Below are 25,121 nucleotides of genomic sequence, written 5' to 3'. Positions count from 1 at the left end.
TAAATACCTTATGATGTAGGTTTATTCACTGAGAAATTAAACAAAAGCAAATGCAACAGCAAACTTGTAGCACGTCAAAAATACATAAGGAATGGCACTCCCTGAGTTTAGACAGGGTGGATTTTTATCTGGTGCACCATTAATCACGCTAAGGAAATGTTTTGGAAGCATTACATTGCTATAAAGCATAAACATGTTTTCTGAGAAGGTGGCCGCCAATTTCTTGGACGTTCTACTTTGCTATCACTGGTGCAGCAAGACCCCAGTACACAGACACAAAGGTAACCAAGGGAATTTGCAATGCATGTAAAACACAGATAAAGCCCTGCTATGTCCTTTGGAAACTGCTGCTTCTTTTCAGAAGGAAGCACTTTCACATGTCTGCACTGAAGCAGGGGAGAACAGTGCCTTCTGGTGAACTACATGGTTCTTGCTATGAGAGCAAAGATTCCTCCAAAACAACATACAACATTCCCAGCAAAGCAAGCACAGCTTAGAAACCATCTAAGCAACGAGCTGTAACCTCTTTTATTCTGGACCAAAAAAAATTCTGAGACTTTGCATTTACAGACCACCTCCATCTCTTCTGAAGGTTTTAACAAGGTTCTCACAATAACCAAATCCCACTCTGAACAGTCCTCAAGTGAAATGCTCACATCACATCTTGCAGGCTGGGAGACACCCGAGCATCAGCCCTCCAGGGTCCCTAATGCAATAGCCTATTCACCCTTGCCAATTCACCCAAGAAGCAGAAACAGTGCAAGCCATACCACAGGTTTCAGTAGCACTGTTGTGACAAAAGCCATCACAGAGTTCAGCCGTTTGCAGTGTTGCACTTTAGTATCAGTGACAAGTCTTAAATACTCAAAATATGTGACTCTACAATGAATAGACAAACTTAAACAAATTACTGGTGCTGGCTGAATTTTGGTTGGGTTTTAAAATAAGATAGGGATGTCCTTTTTTTTTATAGTTATCATTGAATGACTTCCAATTTTAACATTCATGCTTTCAAACATGCAGTTTTCACACTATTTTCCTTCATTAAAAAAAAATTTCATTTCTGAAGGTTTTGTGTTCATTTGCTCTCTCTTAACTATATCAGCACTTAACTGCTCTAGAACCCTTCTGAGGTTGACACACAAACACCTTGTTTAGCTCAAAAGTAAAATCTTTACCTAAACTTTCTACAGTATACACTTCATACATTTCTGTTTAAAGGAGTATTTTTGAGCTGGTTTGCATTGACTCACCACCCTTCAAATATAAGTATCACATTCAATTAATTGAACATCTGACACCGAAGACGGTTTTAGTTTACACTTCAATGATTTTTTAAAAATAAACTGGAATTACCCACTGTATAACTATGGGAAACATCTTTGGCCAAACATGACTGACAGAACAAAATAATGAAGAGAACTTTACACTTCATGATATACAGAGGAGTCTGAGGTTGAAACAGGGGAAAGGACTCTGATGTACAGAATACTAAATTGACAAAGATTAAGTCTTATGAATAAAGGAAGAAGTTTTAACATAAAGAATGGGTGGATATTTGGGAAGTGGCTAAAAATCCCTGAAACAAAATGGGAAATAAATAGCACAATGGTGCATTTCTCCAGCAGACAGCTGGCTACACCTCCTCGACACCAGTTGCATCAAATACCCTCACACTAAAGACACCACAGTTATTTGTAAAGGTAATGGAAGAAATCCTTCCCTCACTCCCCTGGCACAGGAGACAGACTCCCAATTTAAACACAAGTCTCAAAAGGAAATGAAGCACAGTAAGTTTCCCTCACAATGTCCTGAAATACCAGCAGGCTCCTCTTACTTCCTTCCCCCTATCACACAGAGAGGTACTTCACCCCCAAGTGACTGTGGAAAAGCAGGAGTTGTGTGTCAGAGGTCCTGCAGCTACTAGCTGGGGAGGGAAATCAAAGTCATCACAATCAGTGCAGTAATTTCCTTCCAACAAAGGTCCTTGATGCACTTCCTTCTGAAGTGGCTGCTGGTGTTTTCCACAGAAGAGGAATTCATCTAACCATGCCCTTTGCTGCTTTCAGGCAGCTTACACTACACCACTCTGCCCAAAGCCTTTGTGAAGGGCCAGGGCATTACAGTGTTAATTTCCATGCAGGACTGCCCATCCCAAAGCAGCACAGAGCTTTGAGCCAGTATTAGTGGATGAACAGCATCCTGGTGTAAATTCATCGTTAATACGGTCTCTAAGAAAAAAACCCACACATTACATCTCCTCACCACCTCAGTCACCAGCTGCTTGTTTCAAATGTATTAACACACATTATAAATTCAGAATAAGCTTGACTAAAGAATATTTTAATTTAGTCACTAACCTAAACCATGGTACCTACCAAGCATAGCAAAGCCATCTGGGGATCTTTAAACAAAGCTCAACCTAACCTTCCAACAAAGGACACAGCAAGAAGCCAGAATCTTAGTCACCAAAATATCCTCTGCTGAATTCTCTGAAAATTCACAATACTTTTTTTTTTCTTCCAGTAAATTTGACCTATGCTAGTAATGTGATCAAATGCAAATGAAAGCCTAAAGTCTTCCATAAAAATACTCTGAGGTGGGATTTTAAAAAGTGAAATAAACCGCAAGATTCCAGTAAGAGCCTGCACCAAGTACTGCAGAACAGTGCTGAGGGTATTGGGAAGAAGAGCAGGACTAATTTTCATGGAAGACCCTATGAGAGGGAGCCAGGTCCCAGTAACTTCCAGGCAATAAGGCCGTCAAAGCCTAGCCCCAGTGAAGGCTTCAGCTCCATGGCTGCCCCACTGCCGGAGCAGGCCTCCCCGTGCAAGAAACAACTTATGCAGGAAAACAGACTGGTGACCCATTCCTAGCACAGGCAGAACCGCACCAGCAGGTAACTGCTTTCGCAACTCTAGTAAATCCAGATCCCAGGGGCAATACAAGCACAGGAGAAGTACAGTTTTCTCACTGTAACTGCTTCAGCACTTGAAAGTTTCTGTTGGCACAGATACCTGGGTCAGGGATCAACACATCTAAGCTAGCAAAAAGTCTGCCAAGCATTAGGAGCTGAGTTACTAAATCCCCATGGAAAACAACACTTAGTGGTAGCTTGCAGTACTAGTAGCTCCTCTGATGAAGCCTCTAAAGCACAATTGGCTGCACTGCAGGAAAACATTCTTTACAATAAGAAAACTAGAAGCTAAATTTACAATTCAGCTAGATTTCTACTTGCAGCTGGACCCACAAGACATTGAGAGCTGAAGCTGTTAACAGGCAGACGCATAACTCTGGGCTCCTTCAGCTTCATACCCCACAACTGTGTGGGCAAATGGAAAACAAACGAAACCATACTCAAAAAACTCTCTCCCCAGTTGTATTTGTTGAATGCTACTCAGCAATGGCAGTTCAGAAACACTGTTTGAGAACACAAAATGTTTTTTGGTTTAAGCGAAAGAGTTAATCCAAATAGCAATTTAGCTTCAACAGTTATCTGAAGTCAGTCTGCAGTCTTCTATTTTAAGCAACTTACTGAAAGCCTGGGAAAGAAAAAAGCCATATGCTAGGGTAAAGCATAATACGTTAGTCATTAGAGAAACATCAACAGGTTTGTGGTTTTGCCAGTGTGAAAAAGGATACTCAAACGCTTTTTAGTTAGTGCAGGTACTCACTAATTAGCCTTCATTTGAAACTCCCTCCAGCATGTACAAGTTTTTCTGCACCATCAGCAACACCTTGCTCTCATGCTCTGAGTCTCAAGCCTGCAGGTTGTTCAGTTTGATGGAAAAGAGAGTAGCGATGTTCTTCGCATGCTTGTAAAACCACAAGGAACAACAGGAGCTCGTATCTCCATCCAGCCTCCTCATGCTGCACATAAACATCATTTTAGACAGTGGCTGTTTCTATCAAAAGACCAGAATTCAAAATTCAAACGAATGGCTGAAAACTAGGTTATTTTGCTTTTAAGCACAAACTGGTGTTTGAGTTGAAAGGTTTAGCCTGGGGTAGCATGAGGGAGAATGTACTAGGGACAAGGACAAAAATCTCTGAGGAAGGCTGGAGGCAAGCAGAACGTCAGCTTCCTGCCTGTCACCGTATTGCTGGTGCATGACGGGGTCTATCTGATATAAAAGTGAATATTTCTTCCAAAAGAAGTCAGAAGAAGCTAGGTCAGTGAAACCCCTTATTGCAAACAAGAAAGCCTTGACCCCTTGGGAACTGGGGAACCTGTGCCCCAGCTCCCACTGCCCCAGTGACCAGGAGCTCATTGTGCCTCATCACCAGTGCTTTCTGCCAGGAAACTCAACCGCATGTCACCAATGCAGATCCCTCCCCCATTAGTGTAAAATATAAAATGGGATCCCTTGAGAAATGCCATTAAGCAGCTACAGAGGTCTCAGCTAAGGAGAATCCCACCATCACAGCAGCCTGTCACATGCCATCCACACAGAGCACCAACTCTTTCTGCCACTGCGTTCACCCTTCCTCTGCAACTCAGTACTCTCCAAGCAACCTGCTACAAACAAGTCTCCCACAGCAGTAAATCCCTTCCCTACAACAAGCAGCATGCCCGAGAGTCCTGCTTTGCACACTCAGCCCCCTTCTCTCTACCCCTCCTCATGGTGAAGAGCTTGCTTCACCACTATCCACCCTGTGCGGTCCCACACAGGTGATCTCTCACCAGCTCATCCACTGCTGATCTCCCTGGCTCCAACATGCACAGCCCTGAAACACACAGACCGGAATGTCCCAGCCAGCTCCCGAATACTCAGAGGTGATACACAGTAGCAGCACTCTCAGAAGCAAATGGAGTCCTGTGATATGAAAAATGTCAACTTTTAAAATAAACAATGACATAAAATTAAAGGGGTACTGACTATGTTCATAATTGCAAGCTATTAATGTATTGCTGAAAGGAATTAATCCCTGACAAATCCCTTTTGGGGGGATAAAAGCTGTATCCTCATGGGCAATCCTCTGCTTAGCCTACACAGGGCCTTGCACAGAAGGGAACCATGTGCAACAGCTGGATTATGCCATTAGCTAAAAAAAACCTAGACCATGGCAAGCTAATAGGAGAAAACAAAACCAATAACTTTTCAAAATGCAGTCATTCTTCTGGAGCTGGCAGCAGCATACAGGCAAGATTTTCAGTCCAACATAGATACATCTGCTTGTCCACTTTCAAAGCAGAACCCCCTGTACTCTTTAGTTTTGAAACACAATTTTCTGTTTAGTCCACACAGCTTCTATTGCCCCAATGCCCCTTTGTAGTTAGAGTCCTTGCCCAGCTGACCTAATAGAAGATTTTTCTCACCCTACCACACACAGCTTGAATACTCTGCATTAACAGCAACCAAGACATATACTCCTCTTCCTCACTTCATCTAATCTCCGATTTTTGGTTTTCTGCGCAATATCACTGACACCAAAACACTATGCAACACAGCTATAGCACTCCTCCAAGGTTAGCTGACATCTGATGTACCCTGGCAGACACTGCTCAGCCTTTGACCTGTGAACACGTGTGCACACAGCTAACGGCCAAGCCAGCTTGCCAGAAATAGATGCAAAGTGTACTTTTTGTGGGGCCAAGCCTGCTACAGAATTTCTCCCCTTGGCCACCCTCCCTCACCAGAGGACCAGACCACAACCACTGATAAATTCATGAAAAGGACATCACTAACACAACCAGAAAATTTCCCATTAGAAATGGCAGTCAGCAAAGGTCTGTTATTTTCAAGTATTTACAAAATTGGCTTCTCATTTATCCAGGTGAACCTATCTCATCCCACACTGCCAAGTGTCTTCACGCCCATTTTATTTCAGCATCTCCATGTTATTGCCAATGGAAGGCAAGAACAATCTCTGTTTATAAAATCACTGCAAGCTAGAACATGAAGGGAACACACAGCTGCTGCTCAGAACAAGGCACTGGCAGATCACGTGCTGGCTCAAGGCCTCTGCTCTAAAAAGGCTCTTGTTTGTTACTGTGACACTAATGTCTCCCCCACTCATTAATCTTTAAAACAATAGTTTAATTGCTACCAGCAAACACGTACTTGCTTACTACAAAATAGATAATGATTAACTGTGTTCCAGTCACACTCTCCAAAAGAAAGCAAGTTTCAGATGTTTCCATTCTGGCCCCCTCTCTTTTAACAACATCCCACAGTTAATTTGCTGTGCAAAGTACAACAACAGGGAACATGTTTTAAAACAGGAACTTTCCTTCACCAGTTGCCCACCAGAGTTGCTGTGGTACACCTGTCTTCAGGGATCACTCTGATCACGCTGACTGCACCACAGCATCCTGCACAAGCTTCTGGCAGGGATGAGGGCAGCAGGATCATCACTTGACCACAGCATACCTGTCTCGGCCATCACTGCAGTGGATTCAGTAATTCAGAAGGCTACAAGGTGAAGGCAGTTAAAGTGCTTGCTGCAGCATTCACAGTAACTAGCTGACGAGCGAGGGGAAGCACGCGGCCAACTCAATATGAGTGATAAAGCAAGCTTCAATTTATTACGGCGTGATTATGTCTTATATACAGTTCCAGTTAATTATGCCTACAAATCATCTGCTGATTGGCTAAGCTCTAAAGGGTTACACTTTCATACGTCCTCCTATTTGCGGTTTCTGCGGATAGCTAACTACATATTTTTTTTTTTCCTCTCTTGTCTACGCGAATTCCTCAAAGTTATTTACAACGTTAGGCACAAGGTCAGTGTTTTTCTCAGCTTCCTTATCAGCATAGCATGCCTCAGCATAGCTGCAAGGCCTGCTTCAGCTAACTTACGCTAACTTTGTTTCACAAAGATCTTTAAGGGAGTCATGGCCATGATCACACAGCCATTCTGCAACAACTAGCCACCGAGTGCTGCTATTTTGGCTCCAGTTTTCCTGAACCTGTCTCAATGCAGCTGGTGGCCAGTAACATGAAGAGCAGCCCAGACATCAACACAAGGGCCCATAATGGTCAACATCCTAACAACAGTCTTGATATTGGCACAGCTACATCCCCAGCAAATCTGCAGATGACACAAAGTCAGGGGAGGTTGTTGAAAAGGCAGATGTTAGAACCCCAATCCAGATGGACCTTGTGAAACTCAACTGGGCCAGGAGAAACCCCAACAAGGTTCAACAAGGAGAAATACGGAGTCCTGCACCTGGGATGGAATAATCCCATCAGCACAGAGGCGAAGATCTGCCCTGTCAAAAACAAGCTGCACATTACAATGGGTGTCAGGCTGAAAAACCTGAAAAGGTACACTCTTGTTGTAAGGCAAACTACATCAAGAGGGCCACAGCTGGCCCATCACGGGAGGTTGTTATTCCTCCCAACTCAGTGCTGGTCAGGTTGCACACTGAATACTATATCCAGGCCCCTCAATTCAAGAAGGGTGTCAAGATAGGGTCCAGAGGCCTACAATGACTCTTATAAGGAGTGCTGAGGGATGTGGGCTTTTTTAGTCTAGCAAGAAGGAGAGGCTAAGGAGTAATCTGATTAGCTGCCAGCTATAGTTTGAAGGGGAACTGCAAAGATGACAGAGTCAAACAAATGCTTCTCAGCAGTACTGGATGACAGAACATGGAGCAACAGCCAGAGGCAGCAGCTTGGAAGTTCAAGTTGCACGTTAAAAAACTATTTCTTACCAGGAGGGCAGTATGACCCACAGACAGGTTAACCATAGAGGTTACAAATCTCCATCTCTGGAGGTTTTCAAGACTTGGCAAAGCCACAGTTGATGCAATCCAGCAATGGTGACAGTTCTGCTTTGAGCAGGAGGTTGGGATCAGATGACCTCCAGAGGTCTGGTACAACCAGCATTCCTATAAAATACCACTACTTTTTCCTTACAGTTTCTCAAAAAAACCCGAAAAAAAACCCAAAACATAGTAGTTGCAAAAAATTTGCTGCGATGCTGAATGTTCTCCTAGATTCTCAGACCCACATTTATAGTCTTCAATAATCAGACAGTGCAGTTGGGGGGGTGGAGGTTTTCTTTGCTTTTTTTTAAGGACCATGACCTTCCTTACCTCTCTCCCTACAGACTAAAAACTCAAAGCCAAACCAGAACTAAGAGGTAGTAACGAACAGAAACCCCTTCTTGATATAGGCTGCGTACAGATTTTTATAAACAACTTATAAAATCCAAAGCCTTGCAAATGACCTAATTTTGGCAGATATATGAGGATTTGTGAGCTATATATTAATCTGCAATGACTGCATTACTGACAAAATACAGCCTCTCAAGAGTCTGAAACACCCTTGTCTTAAGCTGTTTATTGAAAAGCTATAAAATTGTACATGGGTTAAAATTTGCTTTTGCAAAACACATTTGAAGATTTTTATTTGGGTGGAGAAGGCGAAGGGGAGGAGATGGTGAAAATAAAACTTTGCTAGAGCTTTTTGGAGCACAAACCATTTCCTCCCTGCTGCATAACTAATGAAATGTCTGTGGAATACAATAACCAGATGTCCCTTAGTCTCTGCTTTTGATCAGGTGCCTTTTTCTTGCACTGGGCTTTTTGGTCCCATTCATGCATCCACTCCCCTCTTCTAACAGCTTGTTACAGAACTGACCTAACTCCTGGCTCCATTTTATTTTCCCAGTAAACCTGTAGTCTATAAAAAGGCTCAGGAAGTAAGACCAGACCTACAAAGCATGTTCTGAGAAACATCCAACTCTGTGCTAAACTTAGGTGCTACGTGTAACTCCCTTAAGACATGACCACAAGCCATATTCCAAGAAACAAAAAGTTCAGGGCACAAACTACAGCTCACTTAATTAGCTTCTTTTGTTATCTTTGAGGAGACAGCTGGTCTTCTCAAAGACAGAATCCCACCTCCCTTCTTTAGGAGCTAGGGAAGGAAATGAGAAAGAATATATCTAAACATACAATTTCCTTAAACACTATTAAGGGCAATCCTGGACTGGATGAACAATCAGCTACCAGCCTTTTTCTGTTCTCTGGTGGCTCCCATCCAGGCTGTACACTAGGATCTTGTGAAACAAAGACCAGAATATACTCTCTGAGCTGATCATCACCGCTGTACATTCAGTCATTTGAAACCTACTGGATTCCTCGCTGTTTTTAATTGATCTAGCTCCTTGCCTCACTGCAGTAGGAATAGGGAGGCAATGCTCATTTGGGCACAGAGACTGTATGGGAGATACTCCACCAAGCTCTTTGGCCCTCGTTTTCCATGAGGTTGTGAGATGCTGGTCTGCTTGGAGTTACTCACGCTAATTAACATGTCTATGGCACCAGAATATGGTATTAGGATGAACAATCTGTCATCGAGTGACAGCCTTCTTGGGCACTCACGGCCATCTGCTTGTTAGTTGTGCACTTTTTTGTGGCCAAAAGTATAAAGCTGCTGCCTTCTAGAAGAGGCAGTCATTGAGTATGTCCAGGTTTTTCTCTCCAAGGTAAAATATCTTAAGAGAGAAAAATATCAAGATAATCCTCCCCTCAACATGCACCTGCATTCTGACAGCTTAGGCAGCGACTCCACGAGTCTAGGGTTTACAGCTGGTTTTTAGGTTTACAAAGGCTCTGCATGCTCATCTGCACCTGGCAGCAGCCTCCTTTGCTGAAATCCAGTATAGAAGCATGGAACAAACTTCCACAAATACATGCTACAAGACGTACACCGCCTGCCTTAGTGGATTTTGCTAATTATCCAAGATAATAAATGTTTAGCACATACAGATGCAACAGATATGTTCAGGAGAAACACTGTTCTCTCACCTAATTGCCCCCAAAGCAGCAAATGTTTGTAAACAGAAGTTTCCAGAGGGCTAACAAGGGATTGGCAGCCTGGTTCTGTCAGCACATCTTGTGCATGCAAGCACAGCAGCATAGGCAAAGACAAGTCACATGGGTAGGAGTTTCACCTGGGTGACGGGCTGTTCTGGATCTGTTCTCCCAGTTCCCAGAAAGCCTCACAACCACTAGCAACTTGCAAGATAGTAATTTTCCTAAGGGACCCATTGAAGATAATCAATTATCAAGTCTTCAAAGTTTTTCCTAGTGGAATTATATGACTCCACAGCATGTGTGAACAACAGGCATGCTTCACTTAAAGGAAAAAGTTGAGAGTGGTGTCCTGGACAAATGAAGGGCCTAAGTCCATTCCTTGAAGGAAAAAGTCTAGGTAGCAGCAAGAACAGCAAAATTTCAATTCCACTTCACAGCAATAAACCCCTCCTTTAAGAACAAACCATTAGTACCCACTACCAAGTGAAAAAACTCCAAACATCAGAAGCAGACACAGGAAAAAAAAAAAAAGCCAAAAAACCCAAACCACAACAGATACTTCTTCCACATCCTGGCAGTGGAAGTTATTTTATAACAGTAGAACTGCAAGTTTGCTGCAATTAAAAGAGATTTTTCTTACAGAAACTGAGTCAATGCAGAGCCATTCCCACACATGCTACAGAGGAACTGGACTCTTCAGATAACCTTTTCCAGCAAGAACAGACAAGAGCTCATAAACTTATACTGGTTTACTAGAAGTCATAACAAAACACACCCAGGAGGCAGTAACCAACATTTGTATCAGATTTGTTTTGGCAGCAGCAGCTAGCATGAGCATTTATCACTCCACAACAAACTCCCACCTATTTAGACCACTGTACACAAAGATTGGGGTGGCTGAACAACTTCCCCAAAGTTGCAAGACTTGTGGTGCCTTCAGCAGTCATACCTGAGCAATTACCATGCAAAGCAGGTACATAAGATATCACCCTGACCTCAAGTCACCTGGGCTCAAATGCCAGCTACTATTTTTAACAGATCATCCTGTCTGTGGCTTACAATTTCATTAAATAACGTTCACAAGTGACCAGAAAAGACTGTGAGGGGAAACAGAGAGAACAACACAAGGCAATCTTTCCTTTAAATTATCATTTGTTCAAATGCTGTACTTTACATAGCTATTGCCAAAAGGCCAAAGTGCTACAGCTATGCAAAGGAATGCATAATCTAAAACTCTTGGGTTTTTCCAAGTTGAAGAGGATACGAAAAGATGTTAATCAAATTTTCAGACAACAGCAGAGGAAAAATTAATCTCTATTTTCATATCCCAGCACCCTTTGACAGCTGCTTAAACCTTCCTGCCAGTTCCAGCACCTGCAGCTAAGCATAATAGCCAGATCACCTGTACCACTTTTTTCTGCTTATATCAGCTGACATCTAACAAAAATGCCCCAAACCTTCCTGCCCTCACCCTGCTCTTGTTACTCCAGAGAACAGAGTGTATTTCCACACCCACTTACCCCACTATTACATTATTTCAAACCTACTTGCACAACACCTAGTATTTCACAACAGAAAAAAGAACAAGAAACATTCTCGAAAGGTAGGCAAAATAATTAGGTCACAGCATTCTTGACAATTAATGATGAGAAGGTTAAACAGCTAGCTAGCGTTCTATTGCTCCCATCCAGAACAGCTTAGAACTAATGGATGATTTGTGGGTTTGGAGAAAGTGGGAGAAAGACACCAAAAAAAGAAAGAGTCATTTTTTTCATCTCTTCTAGATACATTCTTCAAAACACTTGGATGAAAACAGTATTTTCTTCCGCTGCTGGAAAGAAAAGCAGAAGAGGGAAGAACCTCTAATTTACAGTGTACAGCTAACAAATTTACATAATGGAGCCCTCCAAGGCACATCTACTAATGATGAGAAGACCAATTATAGTTTTTGCATCAATAGCTTACACAAACTAATCATCTATCAACTGAACAGTGCTCACACAAAAACACAGGATGTATAAACACCAACCCAAAATAACTAGACCCTTTTTCACTGAGCCATAGAAAGCACAGATAGACACAGGTGGTCTAGCTAAAATTTAGAAGGGGCACATACATACACAGAATTTATTGATACAGGTATTTCAACAACCAAATGGCTAAAAATTAGTTCTTACTGTCCAAAGATGCCAAGTATATAGTATTTGCAGATGGTTTTGCTACAGATACCACCTAGTTCGCAGGAAATGTAAGTAACAGAACACTAAATATGAATCAGGTACAGGGTTTTTTTCAGTTCATCTGTGAAGCAGCAGCTGTTAAGTGTTCCCAAACATGGGGCAGATTTCCAGCTGCTCAGGATTAAGAAGGTAGTAACTTGCCAGTCACACTGGCCTACTATTCTGCATTAGCAGGGTTGATGGCAAGACAAAAAAAAAAAAAAATCAGGAGCTTTCCTTCACAGATCAGGTCTTTGGCATAACTTTCCAAATCCAGCCAAGCAACATCTGTTACCTCTTCTCAGCAGTTTAAGGACAGCTTGTTTGAGACACTCAAATATCACACTGCTCAACCAGACAACAGAGCTGGAACAAATGTAAAACTGAGGTCTTAAAAGTTTTAAGTCAGTAAGTAACAATTCTAATAAATCAGCCAGGCAAAACCCTGCTGGTTGACCCAGGTAAGTCTCCCTGAACTCCCTGTTTTGTCACAACTTTGGCCTGAAGGAAAATGCAACAGAACCATAATGTAAGACTTAAAACACAATTTTTAGGTTTTAAGCATTCAGGTGAGCAAATAGAACACACCAACCACAAGCTCTGTCTAGCAGCAGTGAAACAAACACTAAGCACAGGGTAGTGACTCCTACCCCCTACTCACAGGGTTTTAATCACAATTCGCAAACATGACAAGAGAGCACAAGAGGCACCCCATCAACTTTTGAGTACAAAGAAGTCTGAACATCTGCCCGCAGATGGGAAGCAGCGAATGAATTCCTCATTTTGCTTTGCTTGTGTCTGTGGCTTTGCTTTACCTCTTAAACTGTCTTTATATCAACCCATGAGCTTTCACACTTTTACTTTTCGAATTCTCTCCCCCATCCCACCAGGGGGGAGTGAGCAAGTGGCTGTGTAGCGCTTAGTAGCCAGTCGGGGTTAAACCATGATATTTACTTAACCCAAAGTGCATCCTACTTTAGAAATAAAGTTTAGGAAACTCAGTGGATTCCCTGCTAGAAGTCCAGGAAGTGACTCCTCACCCTCAATAATAAAATTACTGACGTCAGATTACTTTGCTTGGCTTATTTCCTCTTCAGACGGGTGCCTGGCCCCACAGTCAGCTATGCACCATGTGAAATGCCCCTTGGGATCACAGCAATGAGAACTCCACATTTCATAAGACGACTGACGTCACATCAACATGGTTTCCCCAAGATTTAAGTATGTGTTTTGTAACAAAAAAAGTGAAAGTGTTGGTGGAAAGAAGGGGTTCAGGTCTAGAGCAGATCCACAGGGAACAGAAAGGGAAAAAGGACACATATACCTTCTTAGGCCACCAGGTATGACCTGCAGCCTCCATGCTTCATCCTTTCAGGCACCAACTTCTTGCACAGCTCACCTACATTTCATCTCCTTACCATTTCTTTACAGCACTGGGCTCCCAGATTACCCACACGGCAACTTCCATGTCTCCTTTCCCTTCAGAGCACCCTAGCTGTCTCTTCCCAGGCAAGGCCTGTGCTGCCTGCCTGCCTGCCTCCCATACCTGGCCTGCCCCAGCGCTAACAGAGGCCATCAAGTCAGCCTTCATCCCACAGACAAGTTTCTCGACGAACAACAGCTAAATCCCAGTTCAGGAAGGGAGCTGCTCCCCTGCCTCTGAGCGGCCTCTCCACCCCACCAGCCTAAGTAATCCAAAATCAAATCACAGCCTTTTTTGTGTGGTTGATTTACACACCTGGGGAGCAAGATGCCTCTTAAATTGTTCACCCCACCTTCCTAAACCAGAAATTGTTACCTCCTCTATCTTCTCACTACTGTGAGGCTCCCCAGGAGCCAGCAGGGCATCTTCAATGACAAGGGCAAGCTATCTGCATAGGCAGACCACAAATAACATAACCTACGCTGCCAGCCTAGACTGGTTATGGCAAATGGCTGGAGGAACAACGTCCATATAAAATACCTTCTGCTGGCTGCATGACCACAAACACGGGTGGAAATACTCTTGGGACCCTATGGTAGTTTCTGACCCCGCATCGACAGCTCTTCTTCTTGTTTAATCAAAGGAGCACTCCTTCTCTATGCACAAGATGAACAGCGAGACCAGAATTAACGGGCCATTAGCAGCAGTGCTGCACAGACAATTATTACTTACCAATGATAATGCAGCACCAAACTTTGGCCACAGAGAACAGTCAAGTGCTCTGGGTGTTCGTGTTTTTTCTTAAACAGTTGGAAGGATTTGTAGAAGCTTTGTCAAAATCCACTTCCAAGTTTCTGTATCCTTGCTTTGAAAGTGTGAATCTATCAGATAGCTTTTTGGTTTCTAAACAGTTAACCAGAAACACTACTTCAGCCAGGAAAGGTCAGTTGGTTGTTTCACTGTAACTGTGCCAATAATTTTGCTTTTTACTAGCTGCACAGCAAATTGCCAAACAGGAATGCAGGTCTGTCACAGTTCTGCTGACATTTAATTTTTGCTTTTTAAGTTCCCTCTCCCTCACCCTTTTTTGCCAAGATAAGCTTACCAGATAATGCAAATCAGTCTTAACTCCTTGTTATACTAAACACAAGCATCAGGATTTCAGCTTGTAAAAGCAGAATCAAAAAGAAGATTTCTTATGACATGGCTACATTCACTATACCAATGGATAACACATCTAGTGCCTAGGAACCAGAGGGGAGGACCTGGATATCCACCACTGTTGGATCTGGACCCAGAGGCTGTCACCCACATTCAATGCTGCCCCTCCTGTCCACAGCAGTGCCAGCTGGTGCTGTGATCCGATTAGCTCTCACTCACTGAGCGAGTTTGGATGGGAAACTTGGGTGCTGCAGGAAGTGGCACTGGCAAGGCCACAGTTCCCAGTTCCTAATTTATTTTTAAGGGTGAGTGGCAGTTTTGAACCTTCAAGTTATATTCATTTCAAAAGCTTTTGTCTCTCCTGAGCTAAGAAAGTTACCATCTATAACCTTCCACACTTGCCACACTACTTTCAGACATCTCAAGCTGAACACCTAGAAACTAAGATGCAATGGCCACTTGGGAAAGTTTTGTTCTTTTATAGGTACTGCACTTCTGCAAAGAATGCTATCAGTCTGCTGAGGAAGACTCTTCCAACTAGACAAGTGTGCTCTTATCCGCTTACACCCTCCCACCTTCACCATCAAGTGGCTCAGTTCCTGTTCTGCAAGATTACAGGAGCTACTCTTCATCCAGATTCACTTTGTCGATAAGATTCATTGAACCACTTGCTGCAGGATTCACCTGACACCTTTCAAATGGCTAAACAACCTAGAATGAGATGTCTGAACTCCCTCTGCATTTAAGGAGGAGGAACATATTTCAGAAGGCTTTTCACATGCACCTTACCTCTCACCACTGACTACAGTCAGTGATTAAGGACCCAAATGACTATCTTAGACTAGACACTAAACACTTCAGTAGGTAAAGCTAATCAAGGCAAATCCTATATACCCACCTTGGCCTACTGGTATCCACCATTAACTTCTGACCCCACTGGTCAAATCAAAACAAAATTCACATTTGAGAGAGGAAATAATTTCCCAGTGGTATCTGGGTTCCCCTTTTGTGAAGACAGGCAGAATGGAGACTCAGAATCTGAGTATCTGAAAACTCACCCCTAAAAAATTCTTTACTCTGTCAGCTGATTTCTTCAAACAGATGTGGCAATCCAGTATAAAATATTACATGAGAGAAAAATCATTAGTGAGGTGAGAGGAAGAAGCTCTACTACGTAAAAAGTTGCAGTGAATAGGACAGGTTAGCTGTCCCTGCTGAACACAATCTACTTGTCCATCAACTGCATTTCCTCTTAGGTATGCCTAGTCTTCATCAGGGAAGAACCATTGTACATACCGATAACATGTTTTCCCGAGCCTTTTGAGATAAAAGGATGCTGCTCAAGAAAGCATGCCAACAACATGAGAAGAATTACTTGTAACACCAAACCAGGAAGAGTGACCCAAGAGAAAGCAGAATATGCATACCCCTCAACACACTGTTCTCTGAACACTTGCTACAGATGGGTCCCTTAGTGAGAGAGACATATAGATATGACCTAGCATAGAACTTTCATCTATTTTTGCCTGAAGCAAGTTTTCTGACACACTTCTGTAAAAGCTAAAAAGGGGGGGTGTGTGTGTATCACAAAGCAAAACCATGGCTCTCCAAAATAAGCTCAGGATTAAAGTGGAGCAAAGCACCTGCACATACTCCCAGTCTGAGCCAGTACTGGGGAACAAAATTAACTCCCCACTCGGGGGTGGGTGGGTGTAAAAAACACCAACAAAAACCAAACAAAAAACCATGCGGTAATAGGAACTAAAGCTTAATTAAAAACAAAACTCCCAAGGCTTTTTTTCAGGTTAAGGTCACTAAAAATGCATGGATTGTTTTATTTTGGGGGATGGGAACACATTTTTATCAGATTTTTTTTCTTCCAGCAAAAGCAAAGCAGAAAGGCAAGTCCTCTGTTGAGTTTGTCCCTGGGTTCACAAGCGATGACACAGGGATAAGAGTTTTAATGGCACCTCCTCCCAAAGACCCCAAAGTGCTTTTACTTCCCTTAACGAACTCAGCTTCACAGCAGCTTGACAGCTCCAATTTACGTGGGAACTAAGAGAGACACAAAGTAATTTATCTATGTGGTGCAGCCGCAGAAAAGCAGCTCCTAACAGCCCCTTGATTTATGTAGTAGACCACACTTGCTTTTGCACAGCATGCTGTCCCAGAGCATGGTGTCAGCAAGGAGGCAACATGCTTCTCAATCTCTAGCACCTGCTCAGACACTGTTGCAGACACTATTGCATAGGTTCTTCCCAGCCCTGAAAAATATGAAGTCAACAGTGGCTTAAGACACTTACCTCAGAGGCTCAAGACCTACACTGTTGTTTACACTATTGTTTCCTGGCAACTTCACCCTTCTTCCCCATTATGTTGACTAGTCAGCTAGGGAAGCAGATTACTAGAAAAAAAAAAACCTCCAAAACACCACACACCAAACAGACATTTCCCATGATTGATTGATCTTTCCAACACTTAGAACCTGGACCACCTTCTGGATTATAGGAATTTAATATTGCTGCAACGTGGTCACTGCTTGTGTACATACAGAATCCTCTATTATAGGCCAAGGTTCTTCCATTGAACACGTGCATTATGGTGTAAGTTAAAGAACATGAAAAGACAATATGCCAAATGCAAAAGAAGTTCTTGTAGCAGAAACACATTAAAATTTGATTAACCAAATTTGGATCAAAATGCTCCAAAACAGTAAGATGGGCCCACAATCAACACAAAAGGCCCACTGGTATACCAAGTCAGGAATCACAACTAAGTTGTCTTGGCAGAAGTTGCATGAAATCTACAGGGGCAAGAATATTAGCCAGCTCTCACTTCAGTCTCGGTGCCAACAGGCAGCATCCTGACTCCTTATGCCACCACTTCAGAAGGCAAAGCATTCAAATCCTAATGCTGAGGGACCATTGTTCTGTTAAAGCAAAGTTTAACCCTCAGATAGGCCAATCTGAACCTCTCTTGGCACACATTACACAAACAAGGTGCTACAGGACTTTTGCATGGGAGAAATAATTTAATTCAGTATCTTCTATCAACACTGATTGCACAAGATGGGGGTAAGGGTGAGTAGGCAAAACGCCTCAAGATCCTAAAGCTTCCTCATGGAAGTACTTGAGCTGGGGACCTGTTTTTTGCTGATCCTGCATCAGTGCCCTCCTACCTTGTTAATGGGTTTTATCTTAATAGAAGAAACAAGTATTTCCAGAAGAGAATCATGCTGGTGCCAAGTCAAAGCAAGCTCCTACAGCTTGCATCAGACAACTCAACCTACAACTGACATTTTAGATGCAAGTAACTCTGGACAACTACTGCATTTCTGTGAAACTAGATGTCATTAATTATGCAGTTCTTTGTTCCCAGAAGACTTCAATCTATAGGTCATATTTTTACTTCCCTTTACTGAGAGCAACAAATAAGAATTTACACTTCCTTTCTCTTACAAGTACAGTCATGCATTTTTCCCTTATTGTTTAACTAAAGCTGTTTCAACCACCAAGAACCTTGTGCCTATGTTTTCAGAGGCAGCCTAACAGCTCTAAAATAACTGGTAAGGCAGAAGTAAGACAATCTTCACAGGCTAGATGTTATTATAAATTTGAGTGGAAAAATATCAAGCTGTTCCCATGATTTCTCTACAATTTTACAAATCAAATAAGAAAAAAAGATGCAGACAGGCATCTAAACGTACTAATATTCTGGTACATTCCTCCAGTTTCTTATTTCCCTACCCATCCACCCCTTCTCCCCACTTGAATATAGCAAATTGCTCCCAGTTAAACAGAACTTCTCCAGACTAAATTTAGACTAGAAAAACTCTTTAGGCAGATGCTTTACTTGATGATTGGCACCAAGTCTTTCCAGTCTCCTGGTTTCCAGATAGATTCACTGTCCTTCAACACTAATATTCCTCTCGGTCCTCACATTTTCTATTTCAAGATTTGATTAGACAAAACCAAAGGGAAACAAGAGACCATCTTCCAGCTCTGTCTGCTAAGCAGATACAAAGAGAGAGAGTACTGTTCCATGACTGGCTCTATAACACAAAATGGGAAAAAAGTCACAGGAACAGTTAGAAGGGGAATCCCTGTTTTAAAGAAAAAAAAAACAAACCACAAACGCTATCAAGGAATCAAAAGAAATTTAAGTGTGTAGCAAATTAGCAGATCTGAGATAAATAGCATTTAAACCTAGCCATTGACAGTGGATTGGGAAGAAAAATATGATTCTGTCTAACAAGCCCGATACCAGAGTAGCAATTCTACAAATCTAAGGACCTTCAGTGGTTTGGGTTTCTTAGTGGTCTTGCAAAGCACCTTTGAACGAGGATGACTGAATGGATTTCAGGGATAGCAAAGACATCACAATTAAAAAAATCCATTTTCAGGACATAGTCTGCTGCTAACTTCAGGACAGAGGGTAAAGTTCACTGCTCTCAGTGCCTGATATTAGTCAGGCATCTGACTTTTTTTGTACTGCAAAGTATGCATTTCTACCACTGACTCTTCCAAGTATAACTCTTGAAGTCCTATGCATACTATGCCTCACATAGCTATTTAAAGTAATAGAAATATAAGATCATACTAGAGGCAGGGTTTCAGAGATTATTTTTTTCAATTGCACACACTAACAAACAGAATATAAACATTTCCTCGATCTTATTTTGTTACTAACTGCCCCTCCCTCTCTAGCTCATCACTGGCTTATCTCCAGCACACACCATAGGCCCATGAACAGGGTTTGCTTTCAAAGCAGTTACAGATGAGTAGTAAATAATTGTGCCTACTGTTCTTTGAAACAGAGTTTACCTATTCGTCACACTGCTTCTAGTCTGAAGGACTAAGCCTAATAACGCCTACACATCATCCCCATGACCTGAGACAACAGCTCCAAAACAATGCCATGCAATTTAAAGGATCAACATGGTCACATACTATCTTGCACACCGTATCCTATCAACCCTATTCCTGCTTCATCAGCTTTTAGAGCCATGAAGCTTGTGTCTCCTTTTCCTATGGCTTTTTCTGAGGATGCATCCTCTTTTCTCCCCTTCTCTTATGCTGCAAGTTTACTTTCTGCCTTCTGGCACAAATCTACACTACTTTTCTCATCCCTCATCCTCCACCTATTTTTACAAACAAAATCCTACTGTAATTTTCATGTGTTACACACATGTTACCCCATCTTCACTCTACCCTTAAACACTCACATCATGGCTACGCAGCCAACAGATGTCATGCACAGAAGCAGCAGCTCTAGGCAACTCTTCCTCTACTCCTGCCTCTCCCTGCCTCAAAAGAAAACTGATGTAGCACCCAGGAAGTGCCTCCCCCTTGGAGAAAACCAAAAAGCCTCAGACACCTCAAACTCCATTACAGACACCAAGCAGAAGCACTGACTAAGCCACCACACACTCCACTCTCAGCTACTTTTTCCTTAAAGTGAGAAGGTGCCTGACACCTCACAAGCTTTCTTGCTTTCCCTGTAGCCAGTAGGACCACACCCTTACTTCCACACCTCATCCTTCCCTGCCTCAGCCACACAGGTCTATCAATAATCAAGTAGTTGGGGCAAGGGAGGTCAGATCCTGATGACAGCACAGAAAGCAAAGCTCAGTTTCTCCCCAAACCAACACATTTTAGAGACACATTTAGCACATTCCTGCTTCAGCACAACCTAATCAGCACCAAACCCTGCAGGTCTGCCCAAGTCTGCCCCACTCCAGCCTCTTTCCAAGCATCTTACAGTTGCAACCATTTGGCTGCTGTACATTTTTGCTTTAAGAAGAAAAAGCAGATACACAAAGTCTACTTTGTATTTTCAAATAGTTACAACTACTGATAGGAAAGACCAGGGCTCTGAAAGGCCATTGATAATGAGAAGAGAACAGAACTAGTCTTTTGCTATTTATCATTTATGTCTGGTGTAGCTGTTCCTGGACTGAAGAACATGTGCAGCTGTGGCTGTGAAGAAACACATTTTTGCCATTGATTCACATGGCTGACATGCAGCTCAAGACATTGACCAGTGTTGGCTAAGTACGTATGCTTAAGATGTTATTAATAGCAGGAAAGCAACACAATCAGTATGTGCTCTCCAACTACCAGCACAAGCTTGTGAGACAGAAAGTTCTCACCTGCCTGGCCACCCTCCGCGCTTCCCAGTAAGGTTTAGAGTCTTCTACAGCTTTTCCAATCTTCTTTACCAGTTCATCCAGTTTTACCGTTGCTTCAACCAGCACAGAGCGGAACTTCTGGCGTGCATCCTTCCAAATGTTGCAGAAAGGAAAGAAAGGACAAAGACAGATTAGAGCTTTAAAAATTATTTCTGTTTGTTCCTACCTTCAGGTTGCTCTTTAGAGTCACACGTGAGCCGACACATTCAAAACAGCTACTGGCATTTGGACTAAGTTGGAATTCTTCAGCAAGAGGTAGTAACAGGAACCCAGAACCACATCCAAAAGCTAGCATCCTGGAAATCAAATCTTTGTCTTTCAGAGACAGCTTTTATACAAAGCCTGCAATAGCCTGTGCTACATGTCACCTCTGACAGGGTTTCTAAGAGAGCAGTAACTTGTAAATTTCTCACACAGTGAGGAGGTGAACAGCAGTGTAACTAGTTCTGAGAGGGAGTTCAATGGCAGAGACAACACTAGAATGAGGCTAGCAGGCAGGCCAAATCCCCCCAGCAGGCTGTCAAATCAGCTGGAGTCAGCATCTCCTAAATCTTAGCATGTCACACCCCTAGTACTGTTCCCCCCCAGAAACGCCATTTCACAATGCAAACAGGGATAGACAGGATCTGCTTTATGCAGGAAGAACTGGACACTTCCCACATGGTGTATTTTCAACTCGGCTCCTCTTTCCTTTTATAAACACACCCTACTTACTTCAATAGCTGCAAAAAGCTTCCAGGTCCTTGTGCCAAGACTTCCTGCCATAAAAGCACTTCTCTTCAGCTATGGTTTTTATCAATGCAAGGGATAAGGACACCTACTTTCCATTTGATTATTACTATTTACTACGTTTAAGTAAATTCCAGCTACTTCCAAACTGTCGGTGAGTTGTCCTCTTTACATGATTAGCTGAAGCAATTAAAATATTTTCTCTGCTCCACTGGAATTTCCACACCTTCAAGCAAAGTGATTCTGATTTTGATCTCAGTATCCAACACAGACTCTAAATCAATGGAATTATTGCAGAGAGATGAAAATTCAGGCTGGGACCTGGCCCAGGATTTAAGGAGAACGAAGACAAGGGCCATGTGCATTCTTGACAAGCCTTGTAATTCTAATTAGAGAGCAGCATTTATGAAGACTGCTGGAGTGACATGTTGATTATCAGGAAGCAGCTGGCTTGAAGAAGTGCTCTAATTCAGGAGGGTTTTCTCATTATTGTTAAGGATTTCTAGAATGCATCACTATTTATTCATTGGAAGAATTAAAATATATTGGAACCTACCACTATGCTCTCAGAAGTGGAAAAAAAGCTACAATAATAGATTAGTTCTCACAGAAAAAGCAACATACTTCAGTAAAAGCGTCTTTGCTTCCTTTTTAGTGTTATCTAAAACCTTAACCAGCATCAGCAATGTTTTGGTCCAATGCAAATAGCTTTAGATTCTTAAGGTACTCTGGTTTATTCTAAGGAAGCAGTCAAATGGGTAACAAGGTCAAAAATGGAGAATTAAATGCACATTAACCTATTATTTTATTAACTCAAATCCAGTCAATAATCTCCTTTCTTACTGAAAGCCTGAAATGTATCATTCAAACAATATGTATCAAGTCAATGATCTTCTTAGTGAGAAGAGTTTATATATTTCCAGTTGAAGTACTGGATAACATATGATTCACTGCTTAAAATGAGTTTCACTAGTAAATGAAATAAGTTACACAAACAACTGCAAGCATGGTGACTATATTGAAAGAAAAACATTAAGTACTGAAGTATATTTAACAAACAAAAAAATAACTCCTACAACTACAGGACAAAATAAAAAATTCAATTCTAAATGAGTAAGTCTGAACATATGTTTTTCACTTCCTTTGTGAAAGCTATTATGAGCATAGTAGTTATGGAAAGCAAATAGTTAAAGAAAAATATAAAGGTATATTAAGTAAAAAAAGCCGTATGCAGTGATTTATCAAAAAATTCAGTTCCCATGTTTGTAAGTTAAGCACTGAAACCACCACCACCAAGCCTCTGTTTAGAGACCTACTCCAAATGTATTCATGCAATAATGATGTACGCTTGTATCCAACAGGAAAAAGAGAACTAGTCTCCACCTAGAGTTTAAAATAAAAAACCCAAACACACAACCCAAAAACACCAAGGACCAAGCAGTGAAAATAACAGCAACTTCTTTACCCATTGATCTCCCACTAACTCAGACAAATTACTGAACTGTGACTAATCCTGTAACTAGCACCCGAGGCACAGGTCTCACAAATGCTTAAGCACATGTTTGTCCATGAGGACAGTCACGCTTCACACAGTAGCTAGTTACACAGAATAGGGAGCGCTTCAGCTGAAGAATATACTGGTGTGAACTTCAGTTTATCATTTTCCCCAAAAGATACCTGCTTTCTATTCTGAGGCTTTATTTGGGTCTGACCATCCCCATTTTTTCCAGTGACAACCAGGAACAAAACCGAAAACACCCCAGAACTTTATACCCATGTCATTATATACCCATCTATTACATGACTTATTTTAAATTACATTTATTCTTAGGCTCCTGACTGTCAGGAACACAAGCCTGCAGGCTCCATCACCTTCTGCGTGACAGAATAAGCAGATGCTTGTACTTGCTAGGGTCAGTCCCCCTACCAAAGGTTTCCACCCATGCCCTTCAGACACAGTAACAAGATGCTGAGGTCTCTGAGAAGGTGTAATGTGTAATGCCAAACCCATGCCCTCTCCTGTATATATCTGCACCATGTGTGCTCCTGCAGCAATCCGGTGCATTTATACCACCCAGTCTCCTCAATCCAAGCTAATTCAACTCTCGGTCTAGGTGACTGCAGCTCCTACCCAGGTGCTGTGGCAACATCTCCCATGAGCAGGGACACAGCTCCCTCCTGCAAACACGGAGACATACTCAGTGCATCAGCTCAATGTGTTGGCCCTACTATGCGCTGGCTGAGCATCTGTGAAAGTCATCACCCTTGGGACAGTGCAAAATTCCCCTGGCAAGTGCTCCCGGGGAAATTTAAATACAAAATACAGGTGCAGCAGCTGTTTTTACCCTTCATGTGTAACTGGGGAAGTCAGAAGCACCAAGGCAATTGCACCAGGAGCACTGGGCTTGGTGCACTGGCTACTTCCCTGATATGAAATGTGCATGTGTGGTTCACAGGAAGGATTGGCCTGTGGTCAAGGCAATTACTTGGGAATCAATTTTATTCCCTGCTCTATGTCCAGCTTCCTGTGTTACTGTTACTGAGACACTTCAACCCACATGTGAGATGGTTCAAAGCTATAAACCCTTCTAATGGTTTTTGCTGTAAGAAGGCTCACACCAGAAACTTAATAGGCTCAGGAACAGCACAACCGTGTAGTTCATCCATGGTCCCCAGCATGAGGGAAGCCTTACATCTGCGTTAGGAAGACAACCACACCACCTTCAACTTACTTATCAAATCCTCTGGTGTAATGTGCCTCCCTACAAGCGTTACTATTTAACTGCCAAACTCTTGCTTCATTCAGGCCTTCACCTAGCACACGAGGTTAACAGAGAAAGGAAAAGACAAGAATTCCTGCAACTTGCTACCATGAGCAAAACTGAGACAGTGCAGTATATGCCATGCAACTTCTCTAGCAATCCTCAATTCCTAGTTTCTGTATTTCAGTTCCTTGAAAGATGATGCTTTCCCAGCAGAAATTCTAGTTATTGATAAAAGCAAATATGCAGCCTTAGGTACAAACCCTGTGAACCACACTCACCATTTCTGGTTTTTTGTTTTGTTTTGTTTTAAAAAGTTTTTCTCATCACTGCACTGAATACATACACAAGACCAGATAAACTGTAACAGAAGCAATGCAACTGACAAAAGACATCTCACACACCCAGATATTTCAAAAGCACATTTTCCCCTGTATTCACTCAAACTTCTGAAATAATTTTTAAGAACACCTTGTTACTGGTTTTGCAGACAGAAAAGTGATATTGAAAGCTGACTGGTTAACATTTCCAACATTCTCTCCCTCCTGTTTGCTCAAACAAGACAATGATAAGCCTTTTCAAAGCTGTACAAAAGTTGCTTAAGGCACTTGCCCTCAATGCATGTCACAAGGTGCAAAAAAATAGTAGTCAAAACATTCTCCCTTAAGTTAGTCTTCATAACTAGACTCCCACTACCTAGGTGGTTTGTCAGACACATGCTCTAGCAGGCACGGTGCTTAGTGCACCACAGGAACAGCTGCAGTTTACTTTTCAACATCTTGTTCTAGGCTACAAGAGATCAACTTTCTTCCTGGAAGTCCTTGCCACTTTTCTCCCAAATGATAGCACACAAGCACAGTTCTAG

The 25,121-nt window shown here is 42.3% G+C and overlaps 2 protein-coding genes across 6 annotated transcripts in view; both read right to left on the bottom strand.

Annotated features, from left to right (window-relative positions):
• The window catches only part of SH3BP5 (SH3 domain binding protein 5), a 75,543-nt gene that overhangs the window by 20,578 nt on the left and 29,844 nt on the right, over nucleotides 1-25,121 (bottom strand). For 2 of the 4 annotated variants that reach the window (XM_027793576.2, XM_055805121.1), the window contains exon 3: nucleotides 20,727-20,855. The exons of the other annotated variants lie outside the window; for them this stretch is intronic. In XM_027793576.2, the coding sequence (XP_027649377.1) occupies nucleotides 20,727-20,855 (129 nt within the window). The remainder of the gene's footprint in view (nucleotides 1-20,726; nucleotides 20,856-25,121) is intronic. 4 annotated transcript variants of the gene reach the window in all.
• The window catches only part of METTL6 (methyltransferase 6, methylcytidine), a 53,201-nt gene continuing 48,860 nt past the window's right edge, over nucleotides 20,781-25,121 (bottom strand). Inside the window, exon 7 of one of the 2 annotated variants that reach the window (XM_055805131.1) lies at nucleotides 20,781-20,855. The gene's annotated coding sequence lies outside the window, so the exon portion shown is untranslated. The remainder of the gene's footprint in view (nucleotides 20,856-25,121) is intronic. The other variant, XR_008747380.1, reaches the window with a different exon arrangement.

Source organism: Falco peregrinus, chromosome 5 (genome assembly GCF_023634155.1).
Source record: "Falco peregrinus isolate bFalPer1 chromosome 5, bFalPer1.pri, whole genome shotgun sequence".
Lineage (NCBI taxonomy): Eukaryota > Metazoa > Chordata > Aves > Falconiformes > Falconidae > Falco > Falco peregrinus.
This window is presented reverse-complemented; position numbering and strand designations above follow the sequence as displayed.